Consider the following 26,924-nt stretch of genomic DNA (forward strand, 5'->3'; position numbering starts at 1 on the left):
AGAAAAAAGAAAAGACACACCTGTCCTCACATCTATTCGAACAAACCAGCAAATCTTGTTTGAGCACCATGACATGACCTGTTAAATAACACTACAGGCACTTCAGGTGGTTGAAAACATAACATTCAGGTTTGAGGGCAGTAACCTAAACATAACCCCAGACTGTTCAACTGTGTGTGTGTGTGTGTGTGTGGGGGGGGGGGGGACAAAAACACAAACAATTTCACCAGCTTATAAACGCAATACTGTGTACAGCAAAGAGCAACCGCAATGTCTGCAATTCCTGTTTTGACCAGCTTCAGTAGAACAAACTGTACCCAGTGCACAGCTACTCCATCTAACCTGATTCCAGTTGAACGCCAGCAGTCACGGCCTGTCTCAAATAACAGTGCAAGTATTAATTTTAATACATTAAATTTAGCGCTACTAAACATCAGCTCTTTGGCAGGAAAAACATTTTTAATCAATTATTTTATCATCAAGCATAATCTCAATTTTATCTTTTTAACTGAAACTTGGTGAGACAACAGTGCAACTGTTCTTATTGAGCCGACCCCTGCCAACTTCCGTTTGGTGAGAGAAACCAGACAGCATAAGAAAGAGTGGCCAATTTGTTCAATGACTTCCTCAAATGCAAGAAGATATGGGAATTTTGCTTCTTTTGAATATGTGGCTCTTAAGTTGAATTCCTCTCCTCGAGTTATATTTTTAAATATCTACAGGCCACCTAATTACAATGAAAACTATTTTGATGACTTAACTGAGCTGCGGTCTATCATCTGTACTGAATTTGACAGTGTTGTTATTGTTGGTGATTTAAACATCTATGCTGACAACCCCCAGGACAGAGGAACTGAAGAACTGTGTTGTGTTCTTGATATCTAGGGACTGGCTCAGCATGTGACGGAGCCCACCCCCAACAAGGGGCACACTCTTAATTAACTTAATTATAACTTCATAATCTCCGACTTAATAATTATCTCCAAGGGTCTGAACATTGCTCAGGTAGTGGTGACTGATGTCGCTCTCTCCAATCATTCCTGTGCTTTCTTTGAGAGTAGTCTCCGTGTGCACAAATACTCAGAGGTAATCACAAAATGGCATATCACAGAAAGCACCAGTGAAATATTTATTCAGGCTTTCTCTTCCACACCCGCCCTCTCTCAGGCTTCAGTCAATGAACTTGTAGATCTTCTTTCTTTTTTTTAAAAATTTCCCCCCTTTTTGGTCGCTGCACTAGCACTTCCTCTGGCCAGTTGGGGCGCTTGTTCGGGCGGAAGGGGAACCTGGGGGGAATAGCGTGATCTTCCCACGCACTATGCCCCCCTGGTGAAACTCCTCACCGTCAGGTGAAAAGAAGCGGCTGGCGACTCCACATGTATCGGAGGAGGCATGTGGCAGTCTGCAGCCCTCCCCAGAGCCACAGAGGGGGGGTGGAGCAGCGACCGGGACGGCTCGGAAGAGTGGAGTAATTGGCTTCTCTTGATGCCTTTTGTGTTTTGTGTGGAGCATTTTGAATTGTCATGTTGCGGAGATGTGCTATAATTTGCCTTGCCCTGCCTTGCCTTGGTCAGGGGCACAGATGGCAGTGTTTTCCCCAACATGCATGTCTTTTGAGGTCTTTGCAACAAATAGCTGGAGGGAACTTCCAGAACATCTGAGACTTGCTCCAACACTGACTACTTTAAAATCCATCTTAAAAACGTTTAAGTCTACCATTGGTTTCTGCTAAACTGCAAACCTTGTACTTTGACTTTTGCAAAGTTGTAAACCTTGCATTATATTTTGATTTTATTTGAATGTCTTTATGAATTAGTTGTCAAATCCTTTTTTTATTGCATGTTTTCCATTTTTTTTCTGTTTCAATTTTTTTCATTTTCATTTTTTCTATGTGAAGCACATTGAGTCTGCCTTGTGTATAAAATGTGCTATATATGTAAAGTTGCCTTGCCTTACAGTTAATGGAAAAATAACAATTCATAAAACCTAGGTCACATTGTGTGTTTGTACCACTATAATCAAAAAGTTTGAGCAACAAAAAGATGTCTTTGCCTTTGTCCCGTTGCTTAGATAATTCAGAACACGCTGGTGAAATGTTATGGTGTGGTTGGATCCAACAACAGGCAGCACTGAGGCCAATCAATTATGTATGAATGAATGAATGCGACATATAAACTTAGTCAGGCCTACAAAATTACACGACAGATTTACATAGCTAGCATCAGCATCGTTGACAATAACCAATGACAACAGGTTTGCTAGCAAGCTGAGAGATGTGCGCCACATCATCATGAAAATCAAAAAAAGACGGCGGGGGGGGGACCTTTTAGCTTACTACAGCTAAAACTTTTTTAATCCCCGTGTTAGGGTTAGGGTTTGGGGATGTATGTGTAGCCCCGCCACCTTCTCCGGGCTGCAGCCGGCACCTTCTCCACAAAGCTGGAAACCCTGGAAGCGCCCCACTTTGTTTAACCTCCTCTAGAGAGGCAGCAACATCTGTGTCCAACCAACCCCCCCCCTTTTTTTTTTTTGAGGAACACAAAGGTGTTTACATTTTTCTAGCCCATGTAGCTACTACAAATCACATAATTTACATTACTCCCGACCATTTTCCAAACCATACGGAAGTGTTTGATTTTTGTTTGTGTTTTTGGAATGTCAAAGAAGGATGAATCAGTTCATCTGGATACGTTTATTGACAGATACATTTCATCACTCAACTAAATGACCTCTTCAGTCAAACGTATCTGTCAATAAACATTGTAGCCAGATGACCTGATTCAGCCTTCTTTGATTTTCTTACTGGATTATTGAGCATGCATCAAGACATTTTTTGAAATGTGTGTTTCCTCACCAGACAGCCACTGGTTCACATTCATTTCAGCCATAACCTTGTCGCTGAACGCACCCTGCCTTCTGCCCGGAGTATTCTTTGACAGGCTTTAAAACAGAATAAGTTGGTAAAAGAAACGGTTTGAGGGATACTGGGTTTTTTTCCAGCTCTGAGTGTATACCTGTGAATGTGGTGGTGTAGTCTGTGAGCTTGTCTGCTTCACCATACTGTTCTGTTAGGTTGTGTCCTGCACCTTGTGTGTCAGTATGTTGTGAGCCGTCTTGTGGTACAACAACACCATTTGATGGATCCCTTCGAACCTACTGCAAATCAAAATTTCTGAAATTGCTGTATATGGAACCAGCCTTTATTTGCATACAAGTGGCTGCCATTTGACTCAGCACCGAACAGTGTCTGAGGTTCAACTCCACTCTGGGTGATTTGCTGCTATGTCCTTCCCTTTTCTCTTCACGCTGTATTTTCTGTCGCTCTTCACTGTTCTGTCTACTAAAGACTGAAATGTCCCAAAAGTAATATTTATTTAAAAAAAAGAGTCAACAAACCATATTAATATTGATAAAAAAAGTTTCCCAAAAACTGATATTACACCATTTGGGAAAAAAATGACACTCACTATTACAAAATGATTGACACAACACAAAATCAACAAAACTGATATTTTTTTAAGGGGTTAGTGATTTACCTAGATCCTTGTTTAATAAATGACAGCACCGTCAGTCCTAATTCTCTTTGTTTTAGAAATAAATGGAATGGTGGACCACAGGTACAATAAAAACTTATTTATTCAAAATGTATATACAGCTTTTGATTTGGGCTTGTAAAGGAAAAGTAATTACCATGAGCCACAGGTATAGATACTGTATCACCTCTCCACATGGGTGAAATCTGGAGTCATGTACAGTGATATGGAAATGTCGCAAACAAAAAAGGTAGAAGTGGCATTTACAAAGCAAGTGCTGAGCTCTTTATGAACTGCAGTCTTATTCATAAACTTGTTCACTGGAAAGACCATTCAAAGAATTCACAAGTACCTTTGCCCTGAACAGTCAAGTAGTATCTGAGTTTACGGTTCACAAAATTAAGCTTTGAGAACTTGGGCCCTAAGCTGTGATGTCATATCAAGGTATGAAGGCATCGTCCTATTGTAAATGAGAGGAAAGCTGAATTTGTAGAGCGTTAAAATACCCATTTGAATTTGTAAGTCAGAAATGGTCTTGCATTACAGTACACTGCCGTGTTTTGAACTCGTTCTCAATGAACCTAAATGGGAACACTGATGGGTGGGACTCTGAAGGAAGGAAGGGACATTCCTCTGCCGTGTCTCTGGCTACGGCACAATTCAGATTCTATCCTCGCATGACACACCGCTGCATTCTGGAGCTTTCCATGGATAATTTGAATGAAACAAAATCTGCAGCACTCCACATCATGTGGGCTAGTTCTGTGCTAAAGGTGATTTGGCCTGAAGGAAGACAACAGTGCATACTACTCAGTACAGACCAATGATGGTAAAGTGTGGGTATTGAATACATATTGCAAAGATTTCAGTGGTATTTGCCTTAAGAATAAACCTGATTATAAGCCGGGGAATTTCTTCCATCTACAGTATTAGTTTTAAAATACTTTATAAAATCAATTTCAGGTGTGCCAAAAGGACAACGCGTTGGAAAGGACTTGTTGAATTGAAAGTTTCTGGAACTCAAGTGGGGCTTGTTTAAATCCCAGCCATTGTGTCTTCCCAGTACATTCCTTACCTATTTTCTTTACTTCAGTTTTCTCTCTTGACTGAAAAAAAGTTAATAAGCTAAAAAAACAAAAAAACAAAAATAGCTAGTGCAATGGCTTCAGTCACAGTTGGACCCTAGAGCTCATCATGTTTGAAAATGTTGAACTCCTTTGCAGAAATCAGTCCGTCTTTGTCATGGTCATTCTTGTGGAATAGATCAGTCAAAATCTTTTCATAAAAAGGCTCATCACGTGGAGGCCCATTTTTTTCATACTCCACCTTCAAGTAAATTTTCACCTGAAAATAAAAGACACATTCATTGTTTAAATTGTAATTTAAGTGATATACCTGTGGTACAGTTCTCTTACGTAAAAAGAGCATACTGTGTTACAAACTACGATGGCAATATAAGAGGTGATTATGAATGGTCAAGGCAACCAATCACTTTGTTGGCTTTGTAAACTGAATTTCTTCACTTGACTAAAGCGCAGCATCCAATTTAAATGATAAGCCAACATTTTGGTTATGTGCTTTTTTTTGCAAAAACAAAATATTCTTTACACTTAAATAACAAAGGAAAGCATTTACCTCAGCCTTTGTGAGAGATCGATCTTTATCAAGGTCCATGTCTGCGAATGCCTCCATGGTACGCGGTCCTCTGGATACCGAAAAGAGCTCTACTTCAAAGATAACAGTGGCATTGGGTGGGACCGGAGCTGGTCAACAAAACAAAAAAAAAGATTCAAAAATCAAGATTCTAAAGGACCAAATAGACTTCAATAATGCCTATTTTATTTTAGTACTGACATTTTTAGATACATGTTAACCATGGGACATTCTGAAAGTACCCCCCCTTTCTCCCCCCCATCCCAAATTACACCTGACCAATTACTCCACTCTTCCGAGCCTTCCCGGTCGCTGCTCCACCTCCTCTGTCACTCCGGGGAGGGCTGGAGACTACCACATGCCTCCTCTGATACATGTGGATCACCAGCCGCTTCTTTCCACCTGACAGTGAGGACTTTCGCCAGGGGGATGTAGCATGTGGGAGGATCATGCTATTCCCCTCAGTCCCCCCCGAACAGGCACCCCGACTGACCAGGATACATACCCACATCTGGTTTCCTACCTGCAGGCACAGCCAATTGTGTCTGTAGGGATGCCCGACCAAGCCGGAGGTAACACGGGGATTCGAACCGGCGATCCCCGTATTGGTAGCCAACGGAATAGACCGCTATGCTACCTGAACGCCCCGTGGAAACAAATCTTTAATAGTCAGCTCAATAAGTTTAAAATTATTTTTTACCCATGTAGTGATTAACCAAAATGTGGACAGCCACCCACTTGGATAATGAGAAAAGTGACTGAAAAACTACTTGACAAATTAATTCTTTGATCCATTTAGGAATTTGTTTATTTTGTTTTGCGGTAACAATATTGATACTAAGTATTTTCAAGAAAAGTACTGATTCATAAAAAAAAAATTAAAGGACGTGTTAGTGAGAAGATATGCAAATACAGCAAAAGGAAAAAAACACACCCAAAAGGTCATAATTTAAGGTCAGATATAAGACAATAAGCATAAAATTTTAAATCTTGATAAATGTGAAGGACAGCTAGATCACAAAGGATAGAAGCTCCAGTGCAACTGCCCTGCAGCCAACAATAGTGGGCTCAGGTTATACCCAGCAGCTTTCAGGCTTGAATATGTGCATCAACATAAACGTGAAGCAGACCAGGGCTGAAAAAAGCATGCGTGTTTAGCAAGCCATGTCATAAACTAAGCGCAGTTGGAAAAAGTTAAAAACATAAAACGCAAAACCAAAGTTGAACCCTAAAATGCAGTTTCCAGTGTCACGGTAGACCACTAATCCAGTGGGCATACAACGTCCAATTTCATAGAAGCCATATAACAGAAAATTAAGATACCCCCATGATGTGCTCATAATATTAAATGCAACACGACTTCCAGCATTAGCAAAGTGCCACGGTGCAAGTCACAGAGTGAAAAAGAGAAGAAAATCTTAAAACCTTTGCATGCTCACAGTACATGCCGTGGGAAGATGAGTGGCATACAGAAGTATGTAGGAAGGGATGCTCTTTCAACTAAAGTGCTGTAAAGAGAAGACACACAGTATCAATGCATTTTTTTCTGTCATAGAACCAATATTTTATTATTACATCTGCACTAGTGTATTTTAAGTTTAATGAAAACAACTCCTATAATTTCATAACCCTTCTTAATAAATTTGCATGGTAACAAAGTAGGTTTACTTCCATGCATATGCATAATAACCCCTCCTAATGACGTTTTGTTGTCAAAGTTTCAAAAATAAAAGAATAAACGGGTTAAGAGGAAATGAAATAACGGGAAATAAAAAAGCAAGAAAAGAAGTGATAGCTATATGGCTTAGAATTGAGTGGAGCAGATCTCTTTTTTTAGCTGTAAGGTCATAAGAACAATCAGTCTTTTCTTAAATCTATTTCTTCTTTTTTTATTTATCCAGGTAATGATGTCAATAAGACAGGTAGTTCATCCAGATCATTCATATCATCCAGGAAATCAAGTATACAGAACTGAATCATCTGCCTATCAATAATCGTTGATATTGTTATTGTGATGACATATGAGAGAGAGAGAGAGAGAGAGAGAGAGAGAGAGAGAGAGAGAGAGAGAGAGAGAGAGAGAGAGAGAGAGAGAGAGAGAGAGAAGAAAGAAAGAGAAAATATAGATTCAATAGAATAGGGGCCAAGAATGCTTCCTTGAGTGATGCCATGATTGATATCAAATGTTTTTGATACATTATCACTTAGGCGGACAGGTGCCTGTCTCCCACTAACATTTGAGAAAAACCAATTAGGGGCAGTGTCAGAGAGACCAGCCAAATTCTCAAGTCTGTCAGTTAAAATACTGTGGGCAATTATATTGAATGCAGCAGCATGAGGTCAGCTACATTATTTGCATCAACAGTAATTCTGAGATCATCAGCTATTTTTAGCAGGGCAGTCTCTGCACTATAGTTGGCTCTAGTAGGCAAAATAAGTCCCTTATTCAAACACACCCTTACAATTATATTTACCTTTGCCTTTTTCCCCAAACGCTAGGGCAGGTGGAACTGTTATTTTTCGTTTCTCTCCAGGACACATATCTTTCATTCCCAAGTCAAGGCCCTTGATGATTTGTCCAACACCCAAAACAAACCACTGAGGATGTCCGGTTTTGTCTGACCGACTGAAATGTGAAAATCAGAGTGGACAAGCTTAGCTGTTGCTAACGTACAAGAAATATATATATTGTCCCATCTCATTAGCACAACAGAATGGCAGAAATGGAGCAAGCAATTATGGAGAGCAGAAACTTGTCACCACTAACAGTTGATGAATCCTAGCTGGGACCGCCAATATGATATGTAAATATGTAATTAACTTTCTAGATTATTTTTCCTCTCCATCAAAAGCAATTTAAGGATGAATAGTACACTTTGAATAACCTCTGCGATGATAAGGTGCTATACAAATAAACTTGCCTTGCCTTACTTATCAGTCAATCAATCAAATGATAACCCCAATTACAAAAAAAAATGGCAGCAAGAAGCCAGATCATAATATGAACAAAGACGTACTACCTCTGTGGGAATATACTTATACATTGTGGGTTACTGCCATTTGCACAGTGACTACCTCCCACCGCAGTATCTTCCATGACCATTGTACTTTTGGTGTATTCTTGAATACAGTTTGTGTGTTCTAACTTGCATATATGCTCTCATGCTGTAGTGACATCTGAATTTCCTCTTGTGGATTAATTAAGTGTCATCTTATTTTATATTCTTGCTGTAACGTAGACGACGGTAGTCACAATCATCAACAGTTTTCCATTGCAAGTAAACATATACACATTTTGTTTACATGCAGTCAGCCATGCAAATGTAATTGCTTAAAGAAAATTAATTTGTCACTACAAGAAAATCATAGACTATGATAGAGCACTATCTTGCTCACGTGCCCTACCTGCAATAGAATTGGGAACCGTCTTTAGCAAGGTACCCATCATAATGAACGTTCACCAGATCCCCCCGTTTGCTCTTCTGTTTGCACTCCGTAGGCATGAATAAAACTTCAATCTTTACGTCACCACTCGGTTCTTCTGCATTCGCAGGCACAAAAAAGTAAAACGGGAGTAAAAAGCCTAGTAAGCAAAGTAAGAGGTTTAACTTCGGCATCACGTCTTAGTGTGTGTTCGTGGCACCTTCTGAAAACGACGTTCGGAGGTGACGTGGAGACGCAAGCAAGTCCCCGTACACATTCTCTCGGAATTTACGTCAACGTCGGAGGACTGCCGATTTACGGTTTCATTGGGAAACGTACAACAACGCCACCTGATAATGTCGTGCAATTCAAATGCAAAATATTAAATTTTCGTGTGCAGCTCATATGACTTTTCCCCCCGTTAAATTCCCTTTTATATTCACTGTTTAAGTTTAGGATTTGGGTTAGGCAGTGGTTAAAGTTTAAGGTTTGCGGAGGTTCGGCTAGTGTCGTATAATCACGTGGTTTCCGAGATAATGTCCATGAAGCTTCTCCCGAGAGAAGCATCGACGAGGTTCCTGTTGGGACCTTACGCCTACCGAACACGATGGACAGCTAGATGGATAATATGGGAGACTAGTGGACGGTTGAGGGGGGTTTTATCCTTAGCCTCAGTGAATACAAGATATAGAGACCGATCTTTTTCAAAAAGTTCCACGCGAGCTTTAAAAACGCACGTCGGTCGACTTGAATGACGTGATAAGGCCATGTTGAAAAGTTGCCCAATCAAGGCCATTATCTCGGTGTTATTACTAAATTCCGTTATTGTGGATAAAAATTATGCCGAAGAAACAATGGCATAATAACTTTATTTTTTTGTGTATAAGGATAAATAATAAGAAATGCGAATAGATTTATACATCTACACCGAAAGAGTGAAGACTGGTGTTGATTAGAGGTACCCTGCGTTGCCCGGGGGAAATGTTCTCACCAAAACAACCAACATGATCTGATATTTACGATATAATGAGGAAATATAGGATAATTTATGGTATGATACATGTGATAAACGAATGTCGAATAAACGAATGTTAATGTAACGATCAAGGATGAATAGGCTCGCTAGCCCTTGGCTACCGGGTCGGACCCTTAAGTCGACTGGTTAACGTCGTCGCCCGCGGTGCGAAATACATGAGTTCGCGCCCCGGCTGTGACGGTCCGGCCGGGGACGCCCTTCCCGAAGGAAGAGAGTAATGTAACGATGACGGATGAATAGGCTCGGGAGCTCTTGGATAAGGGGCCGGACCCTTTAGTCAACTGGTCAACGTTGTCGCCCGTGGTGCGAGAGACACGAGTTCGCGTCCCGGCTGTGACGATCCGGCCGGGCTGCACGGGCTCCCCTCGTTCGCTTGCAGCCCCCTCCCGCACCACGGGCGACAACCCCCTAGCCAAGTGCCCCCGAGCCTATTCATCCGTGATCGTTACGTTATTAACGAAAATTATCAAATGTCATAAATTTCAATGCATTCATCAAGCCTCTTTGCCAATATGTGTATTAGTCGCTCAGTGCTCAAGTGCCTCAGGGTAAACCACATTGTGGGTCTTACTATTTGGCGCTAGGATAGAAAGGATTTCGGCACTACCAGTTGTGGAGGCAGCTATATACAACTGGCCGTGTGAGCAGAAACATTTACTCCAATCGTTTTAAAAGTCTGTGTTGGTTTACGGTAAACATCGACAATCAAATGTCCCCTGATAGTCACCAACAAACATGGTCATAGTAAAGTAGGCTTCATCCTGGGTAAAACCAAGTTGGCACATCAACCAGAGCTCACGGTACCAAGACTTGAGCTTTTCTTGCTGTGGAGATGTCTGAACTCCTCATGGAAGAACTGGATCTGAAATTTGACCGAATCACATTCTACACTGACAGAAAAGTGGTGTTGGGATATATTTGCAATCAAAACCGGAGGTTCAGGGACTGAAGAGGTCGCTTAGATGATTGAGGAAATGTTTCAGATACTGAAGAGGTCACTTAGATGAGTGATGAAAAGTTTCTCTAAATAAATGTGTCCAGATGAACTGATTCAACTGTCTGTGAATCTGGAAAAAGGTGCTTTTGTGATTAACCTAATTTTCTTTCTGGTAAAATTTCACATTCATTAATTTAAGTTTTATAAAAGCATTCCTCTTTACAATGTTTTCATAAAGGACTTGGAGCATTACATGGACATAATACTGTCAGGTTACATTAAGAAGGCTGTAAAAGTAATGGGCCTCATTCATCAATCGTTCGTACATACAAATTTGTTCTTACACACCCATGGACTTTTTTAGCCCCCAAGTTTTTCTGACAGGTAGTGACAAAGCGTGATGGCTATTTAAAATTTCTACCCCCTAACATCTATTGTACAGGCAGGAGTCTCCGTGAACTATGATGTTTGCAGATGACATTGTGATCTGTAGCGAGAGTATGGTGCAGGTTTAGGAGAGCCTGGAGAGGTGGAGGTATGCACTGGAGAGAAGAGGAATGAAAGTCAATTGGATCAAGATGGAATACATATATACGTGAACGAGAGGGAGAACAGTGGAACGGTGATGATGCAAGGAGTAGAGGTGGTGAAGGTGGATTAGTTTCAACACTTGGTGACAACTATTCAAAGTAATGGGGAAGTGCAGAAAAGAGGTGAAGAAGAGAGTGCAGGCATGGCTCAGGTTGGACGGTTTGGAGACAAAGCAAGAGAGGCAAGATTGAGATGGCTTGGACATGGGCGTCCGGGTAGCATAGCGGTATATTCCATTGCCTGCCAACACGGGGATCGAACCCTCATGTTACCTCCGGCTTGGTCGGGTGTTCCTACAGACACAATTGGCCGTGTCTGCGGATGGGAGGCCAGATGTGGGTATGTGTCCTGGTCGCTGCACTAGCGCCTCTTCTGGTCGATCGGGGCACCTGTTTAGGGGGGGAGGGGTAATGGGGGGGGATAGCATGATCCTCCCACGCTCTACGTCCCCCTGGTGAAACTCCTGACTGTCAGGTGAAAACAAGCAGCTGGCGACTCCACATGTATCAGAGGAGGCACGTGGTAGTCTGCAGCCCTCCCCGGATCGGCAGAGGTGGTGGAGCAGTGACTGAGACGGCTCGGAAGAGTAGGGTAGTTGGCTGGATACTGGGGAGAAAAGGGGGGGGAAATCCAACAACAACAAAAAAAAGAAAAAAAAGAGATTGCTTGGACATATGTGGAGGAGAGATGCTGGGTTGGGAGAAGGATGCTGACTATGGAGCTGCCAGGGAAGAGGAAAAGAGGAAGGCCAAAGAGGAGGTTTATGGATGTGGTGAGGGAGGACACGCAGGTGGCTGGTATGACAGAGGAAGATGCAGAGGACAGAAAGAAACGGAAACAGATGATCCGCTGTGGCGACTCCTAACGGGAGCAGCCGAAAGTAGTAGTCTATTGTACATTGTACATGGATGAACAACATGATCCAGAAAGGGGCGGTGTGGGTGCAGGTCTTTGTTCCAACCAAGCAGTTACACATCTGGTTCTATTAGTCAACCAATCGTCTTGTTTGAACCAAGCAGTTACACACCTGATTCTATTAGTTAACCAGTAGTCTTTGCTAAGGACTTTGATTTGTCGACTCAGGTGTATAACTGTTTGGTTGGAACAAAGACCTGCATCCAGATCGACCCTTTCTGCATTATGTTGCCCATCCCTGGACCTCTTGCAAAAACGTGTGGTTGGTTTCTAAATTCAGGGGCTACCTTCTCATGGATTGCCACTTTGCCATGGTGGAGAAGCTTGCGTGTACCAATGATCCCAAGAGCTGTGCCATCTGGAGCTTGGCTCCTGGTAGGGTCACCCAAGGTGGATTGGTCAATGGGGAGGTTCCAGACGAAGCATGACTCAACAAATACCTCAACAGAGTTCAATGGAAGATGTCTCCAGGTCACAATGGCAGTGAAGGTGGATGAAGGCTGCAACAGAGGGTGGTCCCCAATCGTCTTGGTTCTCCATGCCGTTGGACTCTGGCCACCCCCTGCCAAGGACTGTGTGGTGCCTGCAGGTGCACCGGCCAGTCCACGTTAAAAGCTGTCACGTGCAGGCATCCTCCCATTATGCAGCTCGAGGATCGGCCTCTGCGACCACTTGAGGGCTCAGAGTGACCCAGAGGGAGGACGGTCATACTTGACCCCAAGTGTCCGCCGATGACACTGGTCTCTGAGAAAAACTTCAGGGATTTAAATCCCAGGGTGTGTAAAAACAAATTTGTATATACGAACGACTAATAAATGAGGCCCAATGACGTTATGTCTGGCTTTTTATTATGGGAACAGAATTAATAGCATTGCTGGGCATATTCTTACGGTTATTTTTCTTGAGGTTTTTTTTTGTATCTAATTTTCACCACCTGGCATTTATATTTTTCGATAAGCGATCATGCTTGTAAGTTCATATGTAGTTGTTAAAATAATAATAAAAATATCATGCTTGTAAGTTCATATGCGGTTATTGAAAATAATAATAATAATAAAAACGAGTTGGTGCCACTCTCGAACCTGTTTTCCTGGCCGAGAGACGCTACTGGTTCGAGATAAGGCTAGGGCTCCGGACCAGCCCTCCAACTACCTTGGTGGAAAGGGAGTAAATTCATGCATGCATTCGTTCATTCATTCATTCATTCATTCATTCATTCATTCATTCATTCATTCATTCATTCATTCATCATCAGCCGCTTCTCCGGGGTCGGGTCGCGGTGGCAGCAAACTAAGTAGGGCACTCCAGACGTCCCTCTCTTGTTTAAATTATTCAAATAAGGGCTATTTAGTGTTCGTCCTAGGAAGTTGATGTACCAAAAAAAAATTATCCGCTGATTTACAGACGTCTCTTTCACAATGTAAGTCTATGGGGAAAAGTATTTATGGGCCAGTGTTGCGTCACGTGACGTTGTAATTACACGGTTTGGCCACGTCAAATTTGCTTCAAAACCCGGCGCACTTCCTATATCCATGGCACCGCTTTCAAAATTTACAGGACGTTGATAGACACGATGGCGAGCCAGTAGCCGGCGTTAAAGCGTCCTTCGTCATCCTTGAACGTAGGCGTGCATCACTAATATTTCACCAATAGGAGAAGCCGGAGGCGTCAATTGTGCCTCTATAATCCGACGCCGGTTCCTGTGCGAGTCATTGCCTTTGAGATAGAGAATAGAGAAGCTTGTGTGCTTGTCTTGATACTCCGCTAAATTAGGTCGCTTTTGGATATTTGGAATTAACGTTTTCTAAAAATTGCCTGATAGGATTGAAATGTTACATTTTAGGTTTCCCACAGTGCTGAAGGAGTTGTTTCAAACCAATCTCAAGCGTCCATTGACTGTTTCGCGACGTAAAACGTGGTTACCGATCTGTTACTGCTTCAGCACTGCCTCCTTGGATGCTAAAGCCGTCTCCAGTTTGAAGGTCCTTCATGCCGGTGTTCGCCGCCCATTGCTGTGCGCCACACCTTGGACCACCAGGTCCTACTGCGTTAAAACCGAAGGCGCCGTTGCTTTGGAGGACCAAGTAAAGAAGGACGTTATTAATGGCGAACCAGCGAGTGATAAGTAGGTTTATTTTTTTGCCTTCCTTCTTGAATGAACCTGCTATCTGTCTAATTTATTGTCAGTGGCGCACCATGTAAACCCAGTCATGACGCACGCTGGCGCAAATCGGCAAATCGTAGACAGTATGCGCTTGGCTTGTCCCAGACAAAACAGTTTGTTTTATTACGATGTTATTCAGCACATATTGCCTTCTCTGTCATCATCTTGTTTTTAAAAATAGTTTCAGCAAGAGCACCCATACAAATAGCCCACTTTGACAGATTAATGTATTATCCTAATAGAATAATCTCTCTAAAGAAGCTACCAATTTAGTGTTAACGAAACGGCTGTAGACGTAATTGTTCCTATGTTCTTTGCTAATGACATTGTGCTACGTAATACCCTTTATAACCCATTTGACTGAGCTGAGGTAGGCCTTGAACGCCCTGAATTGGCCTAACGGTATACATCCATGCACATATCCGGCAATCAACTTCACGATTCGTTGAAAGTGAAACAAAAGCCATGTGAGTGCAGTAAAGGACCTTGGCCTACTGCTTATTACACATGCGTCTTTACTTCAACCTACTATGTGTGATGAGTAACCTCAACCAATGCCATTTAGAAACTTTAACCCATATAGCTTCTAGGGGATTCCACAGCGACCTCCCGCTCAATAACACATGTTTAACATTATTGGCATGTCGATTAGCAGTCATTAGTTAACACACTGACTGATGTGAACTGAGATTCTTCTCAATCGCAAGAGCTGTCTATTTGCTAAACATTTGATTTATCTGGCAGTTTAAATTAATTTCTCACCCAGTATGGACATTTTACATTTGTTAAGCCCATATGTTGGCACTGTTTTGACCTCTCATTGGGTTATGTATTCTAACTTTACTGAGTGAGTTTATTTGATTTTTAGTTTTTGTAACTGACTGCCATTTATACAACTATAACCATAATATAAATTGCCCCTATGCTTGAGTATATTTTGCAATAATTTGATAAAGCATACTATCTTTGTAGATCTACTGTGTCAACAGTCAGATACAAACATACAAAGCATAAATTCACAGTGGATTCCTATTGCTGCTGCCCATAAAGCATTTGCAAACACTTTCAAATTGCTATAGAAAGAATGCTTGATCATCAATGCTATGCACATTTGCAATCAGATGTAACACACAAAGCCCATTATTGCCACTAAACCTGTGTGTGAATTGGAAAAATCTGCAAGTAAAAACATCATGTTGCCAAGTTAAGTGTTGCCAGTCAAAGAAACTAAAATAAAGTAGTAATCAAGAAGTACAACATAGATTAATAATTGAGTATTTATGATTTGGAATTGTTTTGTTAATAGTTGTGAAATTGACCCTGGAATATTCAGATGTTGTAAGGCATAAACTACTGGTATTTTGGAGAAATTCTGAAATTTTTAATTTTCTTGCTCATTTTCTTGCTTATTGAGTATTTGTAGGTCATTTCACATTGCTGGGTTTAACACATTTCAAGCAGATTTCCATAGGTTTTTCTTTGAAGCCGGTCGATATTATGATGCAACTCAGTGCAGCCAAGGGTCATAGGAAATTTATGACAGCCAATCCAGAATACACAAGGACAGGACATTGTCCTTTCCAGTCCATAACCAGATGGTTAAAAATTGCATTGCAAAAGTGATTAACCTTGGGTAAATGGCTCTCAAGAATGTGCTGTTGAGGCTTAAGGGTAGGCTGGTTTTCATCTCAACCAGTCACTAGGGGATTCCACCAATAACATATCTTCAACCAAAGAAAGGGGAATTGACTCGGCAAAATCAGCAGGGATAGTTTTTGTTAAGGAATGAGAAACTGATTACTTCTAGGTCTTGATAGCCCATGACCATGAACCATTGCCTTTGATGAGCATATCATAACCACTGCCCCCCTGCTTGATTCAAAAACGTAAAAATGTTGCTTCAGTCTGATCCTGCTGTTGACATATCGCACAACTGTTGGCCATTTAGCCCTGAAAGATTGCACTGTTTGCAAACAGGAATGGAGCTTGTGATGCATTCTAAAAAAAAAAAAGGAAAAAAAAAGGCTGTGGGATCCAGGATCCTCTGTAGGACAAGTGAAAACACTTTTTATTTAGAGACTTGGGTCTGGAAAATATATGCTGCGCAGTGTATATCCACTTTCATTGCAGTGATGGATTACAGCTTCATGTTAACAAGGATGTCTATGGGATCATGATTGAAATTGATTAAAAGTCATTCTATGCACTGAAAAATGTTGCTGTCATTTAATGAAGGGAAAACCTGCTGTCTACATAAAATATTCCAAAAATCAATCTTTGTGTTAGGAACTGTAAGAAGAATTGAATAAATAATTGTTCACATCCAGTACATTTGCAAAAAAAAAAAAAAAAAAAGAGTACAATGTGGTACCTGTCAACATCACAGGTGTTGCTTGTGACACTTCAAGTTCGCAGGAGTCTATTTGGCACAAAGCCATATGTTCAAAGGCACGCTACAAATTTAGTGGGTGGAGGCCAAGAGGATTAAGCTGCTGTCAAAAAACGGGCAAATGACTGTCATTAACAATATGTGAGGAGTTAACAAGTCCAAAGATTAAAACAGTAGCCCCAGTCGTTGAAACTGAGCCCCATTGTGCCCATTAGGCATGTTAGGTATCTGTAGTATTTGTATATATAAATATATGCATATAACCTCCCAGAATGGGACACTAGTCCAGACCTCTAGGTCAAAGGCCAAACCTCTGCTTCCTCACTACCATTTGGTGACTGGTGGCAGATTTTATTATTCATGATAATGATGATAATAATAACTGATTTTATTATTATAATATAGGTTGGGTACTCTGTTTCTAGTCACTTTTGTGATCCTGCGGGGAAGACCCATAATTTGTTGGTGTGATATTAGTCACAGTAGAAAGGCCTGCTAAAAAAGCTGAGGACCATAGAGGAGTTTATGAAGTTTCATCCAAGAGGGCGCAGTGTTAACATTCAATGTGAATGCATTTGCTGGACACTGTATTAAAATATTTCCCATCATGTCAATCTAATTTTGTGTAACATTTTCAGACGATGTTTTAGGGCATTGTTGAAATCCCATCTATTTGTCTTGTATCTAGGAAACTCCTTAGTGTTGCCGTCACAATAAAGAACAGTCATTCAGTAGCAAATGGATTGAGCCATCTGCCTCTGACTGGGCCCAGGGTATTTTGAGTTTCCCCAAAAGTAGAGAGAGCGATGCTCTTTTATTTGTTCACAGGTTGTCAATTTGTCCTGGATACTCTGTACAGGTGCTATACTAAGTGCCTCCATCTGGTCCCCACCGATGTTTTGGAGCAGGAAGTGTTTGCTTTAGAGTCACGTATCTCATTTCCTCTACATTACAGACCATGGGTTAAATTGGTTTTTCCACAGCTCTCACCATCTTGTAACAAAAGTACAGCAGTCTTTTTTATTTTCGTTTTTATAAATGATACAAACAAAAATAAGCATTTTGTCTTTTTGTACATTAAGCGCCATGTTTGACTATGATCACCTGTCAAATCCCATTTGCTCCACAGAACTTTCGAGTTCTTCTTGGAAGTGAACATGCTTGCATATACAAACACTTCTGTCTCTAAAACTGGAATTTAAGCGAAATGTTTGAATTAAAATATTGCTTTCAACTTTTTTATGTTATCCCATCTTTCCTGTCCTCAAAAGGAATGCAATTTTTTTTCACACCAGCTATATTTTGGCAATACTTGTAGACTGCAAAAATGTCTCACCAAACAGGAGAAACTGATGTATACACACATCCCTTTGCAGCTGGAACCGTTGTAAGAGTTTTTCTCGTGCCTCTGTGGCATCACAGTCTGTTGACTAATGGTCTGTTTGAACAACAGATGTCTGGTCCATAATGCTCTCTCTGTATTAGGCATGCCTGATGAACAACATTTTAGTGAAGCTAGTCTAAAAATCTGAATGCATCCATGGACATTTACCTTGGCTAAGCACAGAGTGTTTATTTTTGTGAAGCAGGAAATGGACTGTAACAAGGGGAGAGAAAATGGGCGTTGAGGGGAGGGAGGGAGGGATTTATTCACTGAATTCTGGAATCAGAAATGCTGATGTGGGACATACAGGCTGCTTCTCTGCTGCCCAGAGAATTTCAGCAGAAACAATGCTGGAAATGGAGTTCACCAGGAGTACTTATAATGAGTATTATGGGTTTTAGAAAGTAAGGCAGAGAACGTAAGGCAGACCTCTCTTGGCAACACACTGGAATGGTGAAATTCAGCCACAAGTGTGTCTCTGTATATTTCAGGGATTTCTTCATCTGAAAAGAAGGATTTAATGTGCAAAAAACAGTGTTGTGAACCAGAGAATTACTGTAATCAAGCAATACAGATACTAACATGTTCTTTACTCATGGTTATTTCTTACTTTGGGGTATTGGGATTTGTTGTCTGGTCTGAGCTGGTCATGTACCACAATTTGCTTTACCGCTGTGTCATTGGTGCCGTGTGAACAAACCAGGATGTTGGCTTTATTAATCCATGGGCCATGGAGAGTTGGACAGTGCCAATGGCAAGGGCATTCCAGGAATTTAGGTCCGGCATGACTCGGGACACTGACATTGGTTGTACGTGTGAGTCAACACGCAGTAGCGGAGGTTAGTTTAGACGTGGTCTGAATAATGGAGACGCCAGCATGAAACCTTCTCTCATGATGGTGGCTGTGTAACCTTAGGCAGGAGAGTTCGGGTTGACGCTTAGACTATGGTGGAAGTTGCATCTGCTGACATGATACTGATAAGGTTAACAATCTTACTGAAATAACACCTCACCAGATGATTGAGCTAATCTTTTTTTTTTTTTTTGGATTATTATTATTGTTTTGTTTTTTTGCCACCTTTTTCTCCCCAGTCGTGCATGGCCAACTACCCCACTCTTCCGAGCCATCCCGGTCGCTGCTCCACCCCTTCTGCTGAGCCGGGGAGGGCTGCAGACTACCACATGCCTCCTCTGATACATGTGGAGTCGCCAGCCACTTCTTTTCACCTGACAGCAAGGAGTTTTGCCAGGGGGACGTAGTGTATGGGAGGATCATCCTATTCCCCCCAGTTCCCCCTCCCCTCTGAACAGGCTCCCCGACCGACCAGAGGAGGCGCTAGTGCAGCGACCAGGACACATACCCACATCTGGCTTCCCACCCGCAAACACGGCCAATTATGTCTGTAGGGATGTCCGATCAAGCTGGAGGTAACACGGGGATTCAAACCGGTGATCCCCGTGTTGGTTGGCAACGGAATAGACCGCCACGCCACCCGGATGCCTGATTGAGATAATCTGATAAAATGATATTAGAGTTGAATAAAATGTGTAGACCTTGCAACAGCTGAACAAATCCCATGCAGGGACATGAACACTGCAGCTCCAGAGATCCACTTGAACCCCTCATTGTGACTAAATCACTAATTTATGCACAGTAGATTAGACGCAGTTCATTAAATCTTTCAGCTGTAAAAATTAGGGACTAAATAATCATATGTGTAAACTGAATCGGTTGTCCGGATTTTCTTTTTTCCACTGTGTCTGGGGAATTGTCAAGTGACAATGAACATGGAAGACATTACAATTTACAGATGCTAAACAGCTGCAATTAATTATTAGGCCATCTCTCACATCGACTGTACACTTAGAAATACTTAAGCAATTAAGTAGTATACATCCTGGCACTACTTGCATACACAAAATTGGAAAATGCACTTCACATACGTTTTATAGCATGGTAGGTGGGCACAGCTTAACTAATAAGTGTAGTGCTTCTCAGTTAGAGGCTTTTTCAGAGGCATGTTAACTTTTAAAGGCTCATGGCTACTAGGTTGAAAGACTGGTATTTCTCTCAAAAAGTGTTAATTTTTATGTTTTACAGGTTTTACAAACCATGTATCTACAAGCCTTTACATGTCAATATCTGTGTTTTGTGTCACTTGTCACGTCTAATTTTGTGGTGTTTGGTGTTTTCCTTGGCATGTTTTTCTCTCATTCTGCCTGCTTACATGTTCTCTGTGTAAGTATGACTCTTATTTTTTTTGTATCCTAAGCTGATTAGGGTAGCTTTTAAACAAGATCTGACTAGTCTGTATATTCTCTCCCCATACCACTCCTTACGTTGTTTGCTTTTGCCTTGCCTCATATCTTTCTGTCTTTTCAAGACTTCAGGTTAAGACATCTCCTAGTGTACATGCCTTAATTTACACTGGGAGAATGACAATTTCTCTGGAGTCGTAGATATTTGAAGGACACTGCAATAGTAAATATGCTGTTGTACAAGTGTTATTTTGCATACCTTCAGTGAAATGCCAGATTCTAGGCCTAGTGTCCATTTTCAGCTATATAGCTACCAGTTATTGTCTGCATTCCTATTGTATCTTCCAAGAAGCACTGTCATGGTTCTTTACTTTATGCTTACTATCATTTGCATACTCACACTTGTGACAGAACACCCGAATTCTATATTTCTGATATCGTGCCAAAGAAATCTCTTTAATGTGATAAGACTATCAACAGCTGCCAGATTAGCTCTTTATTTACACTGGTGAAACACTCGTGCCAAAGGGACTTCATTGCAGCTGGTGCAAATGGGACGATTCTACACTGTTGTCAGTACAGTGGAAATGGACATACTGATAAATTGGAGTTGATGTTTTGGGGTGGGGGGTTCAGCTCTCTTGCTACACTACATAAACTATATATATATATATATATATATATATATATATAGTCATTTAGGATATGAAGATAAACTAAACAAGCTGCAAAAATACATAAGGCACAAATACGCTGTCCAAAATAATTTTTCAAAAAAAAGTTTATTTTCAAGGTGTAATAAATTTTGAGATATGTATATGTGTGTGTGTGTGTGTGTGTGTGTGTGTATATATATATATATATATACATACATACAAGCGCGATTCCTTTCAGCTACAAAATATGTTGGCATTTTTTAAAATGAGACTTCGCTACAGATGCTTTACGTTATCCCCTCTTGAAGGAGAAAACATTTGGTATTTATTACCTTTTAGTGAGTGTTAATTCTTTGCCTGCTCTGTGGGATCGGTGCTTATGTTATGCTTACGTGTGTCTTTTACCCAGGAGAAGAAATGCTGGCATTCTTCCCAGTTTGGAAGATTTGCTTTTCTACACAATTGCAGAGGGCCAGGAGAAGATCCCTGCTCACAAGTTCATCACGGTAAGACTGAATTCAGACTGTGCTCGCCCAAAAGTTATAGTTGGGATTATCACTTTATCATACCTCATTCTGAATGTACCACATTTCACTTGAGATGCTAATAATGCATTATTATTATTATTATTTTTTTAAATTTATTTCTGATTTTTCCCTTTTTTCTCCCAATTTAGTGGCCAATTGATCCCTATTTTAATTCAAACACCCACCCTCATATTGCATGCGTTCGCCAACTGCATCTCTCCGGCCGGCAGTCTCGAAGGAGACGCCTCCCCACTTTCGTGACAAGGCGAATCCAAGCCGAACCACTGTTTTTCCGACACACACAGAGACGCATTCACATGACGAACACAGGCCGACTCCGCCCCCCTCCCGAAGACAGCGTTGCCAATGATTGCTGCTTCATCGAGTCCGGCCATAGTCGGATCTGACGAGACCGGGGCGCGAACCCCAGTCCCCAGTGGGCAACTGCATCGACACCAAGCCGATGCTTAGACCGCTACGCCACCGCGGACCCCTTAATGCATTATTACAAACGAGGCAGCAGCTTATATGGGATAAAATTGAATGTTTAGTTTAGAATATTTGTCAGTGTGTATAATCATTGTCAGGTGGTGCTCACAACTATCCTTCATTTTAGGCACTTAAAGCCACCGGGCTACGCACTGGAGACCCTCGACTGAAGGAATGCATGGAAACTCTTAAAGTTACCCTGAAGAGCACAGCTGATGGCGTCATGCTGGACAGGCATCTATTCAAGAAGTAAGCCTTCCTCAGCCTCCTACCCGGTCCATATACACCTCCACCTAAGTGTTGCAAGCCCTAAATGTAGCGAATGAAAAACCTTTAATCTCAAAATATCATGTTTGTTCCTGTATCCTAAAATAATTCTATTGGTGTTATTATTTATTCATTCACTAATTTTTCATATCCATTTAATCCAGTTGAGGGTCAAAGGGAGTTGAAGGCTATCCTAGCGGGCAGTGGGAACAATATGGAAAGATATTATGGACAATGGCACCAGTCCCATACAAATTGAACATTTTTATTATTATTATCATTATTATTTAGGTTTCATTTTGCATATATGTTTTGCACATTTGATGGGCCAGTAGCTTATGACTTGATCAACCCAAAAATGGTTAATTTAATGCCGTAAATTTTAATCCACGCTAGACTGTATGTCAAAATTGTTTTTTCAAATCGGATGCAACTTTTGTGTTATTCTTTGACAAAGACACCAGAAGATGATATGTTTTCTTTTCTGTGGTAATGGTGCTGTATTTGGCTAAAAAGGGACTGATCAGAGTAAAATCAATTTTTTTGTGATAATTTACAAGTCAGCAATCAATGTTGCAGATTTGGTTGGCTAACTGAATGCAATTGCATACTGATTTGGTATGGTGTGGCAAAACTGTTTGAAGTGATAACTGTAGCTCTTCTTAGCACGATGTCAAAAAGAGGATTTTCTATGAGGTGAGTAATATTTCATGCTGTTTCATTTGGGCATTGTTTTTATTCATCAGGTGTGTCCAGAGCAACATTGTGCTGCTCACTCAAGCCTTCCGTAAGAAGTTTGTTATCCCAGATTTCCAGTCCTTCACTTCCCACATTGATGAATTGTACGAGAGTGCCAAAAAGTTGTCTGGAGGACAGGTTTGTTGCCAGAGGAGCAATGTGTGAAGCTGTCAAAGAACAATTCATCATCATTATCATCATCATGAAGCTCACTGATTCATGAGCCATAGTTTTCACCCATCACTGCCTATATTTATCTATCTTATTTTTTATTTTGAGATCAGGCAGGAATCTCCATGGACTATGATGTTTGCGGATGACATTGTGGTCTGTAGTGAGAGTAGGGTGCAGGTTGAGGAGAGCCTGGAGAGGTAGAGGTATGCACTGGAGAGAAGAGGAATGAAAGTCAGTAGGAGCAAGATGGAATACATATATGTGAATGAGAGGGAGGACAGTGGAACGATGAGGATGCAAGGAGTAGAGGTCGCTAAGGTGGATGAGTTTCAGTATTTGGGGTCATCTGTTTAAAATAACAGGGAGTGCAGAAGAGATGTGAAGAAGAGAGTGCAGGCAGGGTGGAGTGGGTGGAGAATAGTGTCAGGAGTGATATGTGACAGAAGGGTACCAGCAAGCGTTAAAGGGAAGGTTTACAAGACGGTAGTGAGACCAGCTATGTTGTATGGTTTGGAGATGATGGCACTGAAAAAAAGAGGAGACGGAGCTGGAGGTGGCAGAGTTGAATAAGATTTTGGTTGGGAGTGACAAAAATGGACAGGATTAGGAATGAGTATATTAGAGGGACAGCTCAGGTTAAACGGTTTGGAGACAAAGCAAGAGAGGAAAGACTGAGATGGTTTGGATATGAGTGGAGGAGAGATGCTGATGCTGGGTATATTGGTAGAATGATGCTGAAGATGGAGCTGCCAGGCAAATGGAAAAGAAGAAGGCCAAAGAGGAGGTTTATGGATGTGGTGAGGGAGGACATGCAGGTGGTTGGCGTGACAGAGGAAGCTGCAGAGGAAAGGAAGAGACGGAAACGGGCAACAACGAACGGTAGCAGCTGAAGGAAGAAGACTGCTTATATTTATTGTTAGCCATCCTTGATGCTGCAATGGAGCATCCAGAGCTATAAAATCACAAAGAATGTAGTGTCAATATTTTCTCATTGTAATATGAGCCTCAGCCAACATCAGCAGTGTAAAGTGAGACACCTTTGTACTGAACAGATTCAAATATTCGTCCTCCGCTCCTCAGGTTGCTGACTACATTCCACAGCTTGCCAAATTTAGCCCTGACCTGTGGGCTGTCTCTTTGTGTACGGTTGATGGACAGAGGTAAGATTAAAGTCAATAGTCAATGTCAAGTCTTGAGTGTCAATTAGAAATCATGATGTTTGAATGTACTTTTCTTGTAAAGAAATTTTCGTATTGGTTTAAAAATCCTTCTGCCCTCATCTTTCAACTACTTTTTTAAAATGGCTATTTGGTATTTCAAACATTCGTTTTTACGATTCCACTAGCCGTACGCCAAATGGTTTGCCTTTGGCAACCTTTGGTTTTGGTGAAAAATGTAAATAAAGTCATTATTATTATTATTATTGTTATTATTATTACAAATCTTTCACAATAATGCAACAAGTACATAGTAATAACAGAATGAGACCGAAATTTGAAATGTCAGTGTATCCCTTTTTAACCAACAAAATTCAAGTGGAAAATGGTAAATATGCTGATGTTTTGCTTTATACAAGTAGCTCCCCTACCTGACTTCAAGCAAGGAAAGTAGAGTGTGTAGTTGGGCAAATTTGAATATGCATCTTAAGTGGGTTTGGAGTACTGTTGTCTTCAATCATTTAGTTCAGGCTGTTCCTCATAAGCAGTTGAATATGCAGGTTATGTTTGTTTAACAGAGGAAGCCATAAAGATAAGATTCAAGGGGATGATGCAATGTGTAATCATGCTGCAGCACTCTCATACTGAAATAGAAGGGATCTCCGTATGTATGTCTTGCCTGTCTGTCCTTCGATTTTCTTGACAACCGCTTATCCAATCGACTTAGCATGCTATACGTTCATGCCAAACGTACAGACATGATGACGCCACGTACGTGATACAGACGTGATGACGTCACGCGCGTGATGACGTCACGGGTATAAAAAACTCAGATCAACAGTCCCCACATTCAGATTACAAATTTCCACAGCATGTGCAAGTTCATAGGAGCAGCTGGCCTGTTCCAAAAAAGGCATGTTTTGAATGGTACTGCACTAGTTGTTATTGATTTTTCACAATTTTCTTTAAATCCTCCTTGGGATATTTGAACAACTATTATTTTGTCCTAAAGACATGTGATAGGGTACAAATATCCATGTCACCACACCTTTAGGTAATTGCTCAGTACTCACTCCAGAACTCCATATTTAAATTCGGAATTTATCTTTTTTGCTCTAAATATCCCTGCTTTAATCTTGTCGCCTTCTCTAGACACACAGTAGGAGACACCAAGGTCCCCTTTTGTCTGCAATCCTGTGTTAAGCCCTTGAAGTATGCCATCGCTGTGCACGACCATGGCACTGATTATGTGCACAGCTTCATTGGCAAGGAACCCAGTGGCCTGCGCTTCAACAAGCTCTTCCTGGATGAGGATGGTGAGCTTTCAGTGTTTTTTTTTAACCACAGTGCTGTTGTTTCCTTGGCACTGACATCTAATAGACTTAGATACTAAGACTAGATAGATTTAGATTAGTTAGTCAGAGGTAGAGATACGTCATTCTATTATACATGTGGTGTCACAGTTCACAGCGCCTGAGAAAATCAGTTTGAGTAGCTCGTATCTGTTCTTTATTGAGCAGCATCTTAACTATGAAAGAAGAAAAAAAAAGTAACTTTAAACCTGCAGTGTGGAATTTTTGTCTCCGGCTTCGGGCAGCGAGAGTGATTACTTGTCTTCTTTCAGCACTCTCTAATGAGGAAAAGCTTCACCAATGGATATCAGTGTTTGTCCTTGCCGTTGATCGCTTTCTTTTTCTGACTTTAATCCTTCCTCTGAATGCCGAGTTTGTTTTTTCTCTGGAGCATCAGAAACTTTTCTATGACGCTAATTGCGCCAGCATGGGAATGTCACCCCAGATACCAGATTTAAAACTCTGAAATACAGAGAGATTTACCTGGCGGTGATAGGCTTTAATCATCATTGTGCGAACTCACTTGGCAAGGGCTTGAATGTCATGGAAATTCATTTATATGTAAAAGTCCCGCATTCTAGTTTTAATTTAAACCTTAGCTGCAAATATTCAGATTCCTCCTGATCTCAAATGCAAATGAAATTGTTACGGTGGCGAATTTTCTCTAGCAGTGCAGAATCCATATCCTTTATTTTATGTTTATTTTTTGTTTTTAAAGCAAAGTATAATCCTTGTTTATGCTCTCCATATAAAGCTATGTTTGACAACAGTTGAAAAGGAAAACAACAGAATGTATACAGAGGAGAGATTGATTCTTGACAGATCTATACACCGATCAGCCAAAACATTAAAACTACCTGCCTAATATTGTGTAGGTCCCCCTTGTGCTGTCAAAAAAGCTCTGACCCGTCGAGGCATGGATTCCAAAAGACATCTGAAGGTGTCCTCTGGTATCTGGCACCAAGACTTTAGCAGCAGATCCTTTAAGTCCTGTAAATTGCAAGTTGGGGCCTCCATGGATCAAACTTGTTTCTCCAGCACATCCCACACGGATGCTTGATCGGATTCAGATCTAGGGAATTTGGAGGCCAAGGCAACCCGTTGAACACTTCATCATGTTCCTCAAACCATTCCTGAACAATTTTTGCGATGTGGTGGGGGCCCATTAGCCTGATGAAAGAGGCCACTGCCATCAGGGAGTACCATCGGCATGAAGGGTGTACCTGGTCTGCAATGATGTTTAAGTAGGTGTACGTGTCAAAGTAACAGTCACATGAATG

The 26,924-nt window shown here is 41.2% G+C and overlaps 2 protein-coding genes across 4 annotated transcripts in view; one reads left to right on the plus strand and one right to left on the minus strand.

Annotated features, from left to right (window-relative positions):
• Positions 1-3,635: 3,635 nt before the first annotated feature.
• Positions 3,636-8,835, minus strand: fkbp7 (FKBP prolyl isomerase 7). The gene is made up of 4 exons (XM_056289975.1): positions 8,592-8,835; positions 7,661-7,812; positions 5,169-5,296; positions 3,636-4,877 (listed from the first exon to the last, which is right to left on the minus strand). The coding sequence occupies exons 1-4, from the start codon at positions 8,801-8,803 to the stop codon at positions 4,716-4,718; spliced, it is 654 nt and encodes a 217-aa protein (XP_056145950.1). The 5' UTR covers positions 8,804-8,835; the 3' UTR covers positions 3,636-4,715.
• A 4,984-nt stretch (positions 8,836-13,819) lies between these two features.
• The window catches only part of glsb (glutaminase b), a 62,421-nt gene continuing 49,316 nt past the window's right edge, over positions 13,820-26,924 (plus strand). For all 3 annotated transcript variants that reach the window (XM_056289055.1, XM_056289056.1, XM_056289057.1), the window contains exons 1-6: positions 13,820-14,213; positions 21,350-21,446; positions 22,084-22,205; positions 22,970-23,099; positions 24,216-24,295; positions 25,445-25,608. In XM_056289055.1, the coding sequence (XP_056145030.1) occupies positions 13,918-14,213; positions 21,350-21,446; positions 22,084-22,205; positions 22,970-23,099; positions 24,216-24,295; positions 25,445-25,608 (889 nt within the window). In that variant the 5' untranslated portion in view covers positions 13,820-13,917. The remainder of the gene's footprint in view (positions 14,214-21,349; positions 21,447-22,083; positions 22,206-22,969; positions 23,100-24,215; positions 24,296-25,444; positions 25,609-26,924) is intronic.

The sequence above is a fragment of the Lampris incognitus genome, chromosome 11 (assembly GCF_029633865.1).
Source record: "Lampris incognitus isolate fLamInc1 chromosome 11, fLamInc1.hap2, whole genome shotgun sequence".
NCBI lineage: Eukaryota > Metazoa > Chordata > Actinopteri > Lampriformes > Lampridae > Lampris > Lampris incognitus.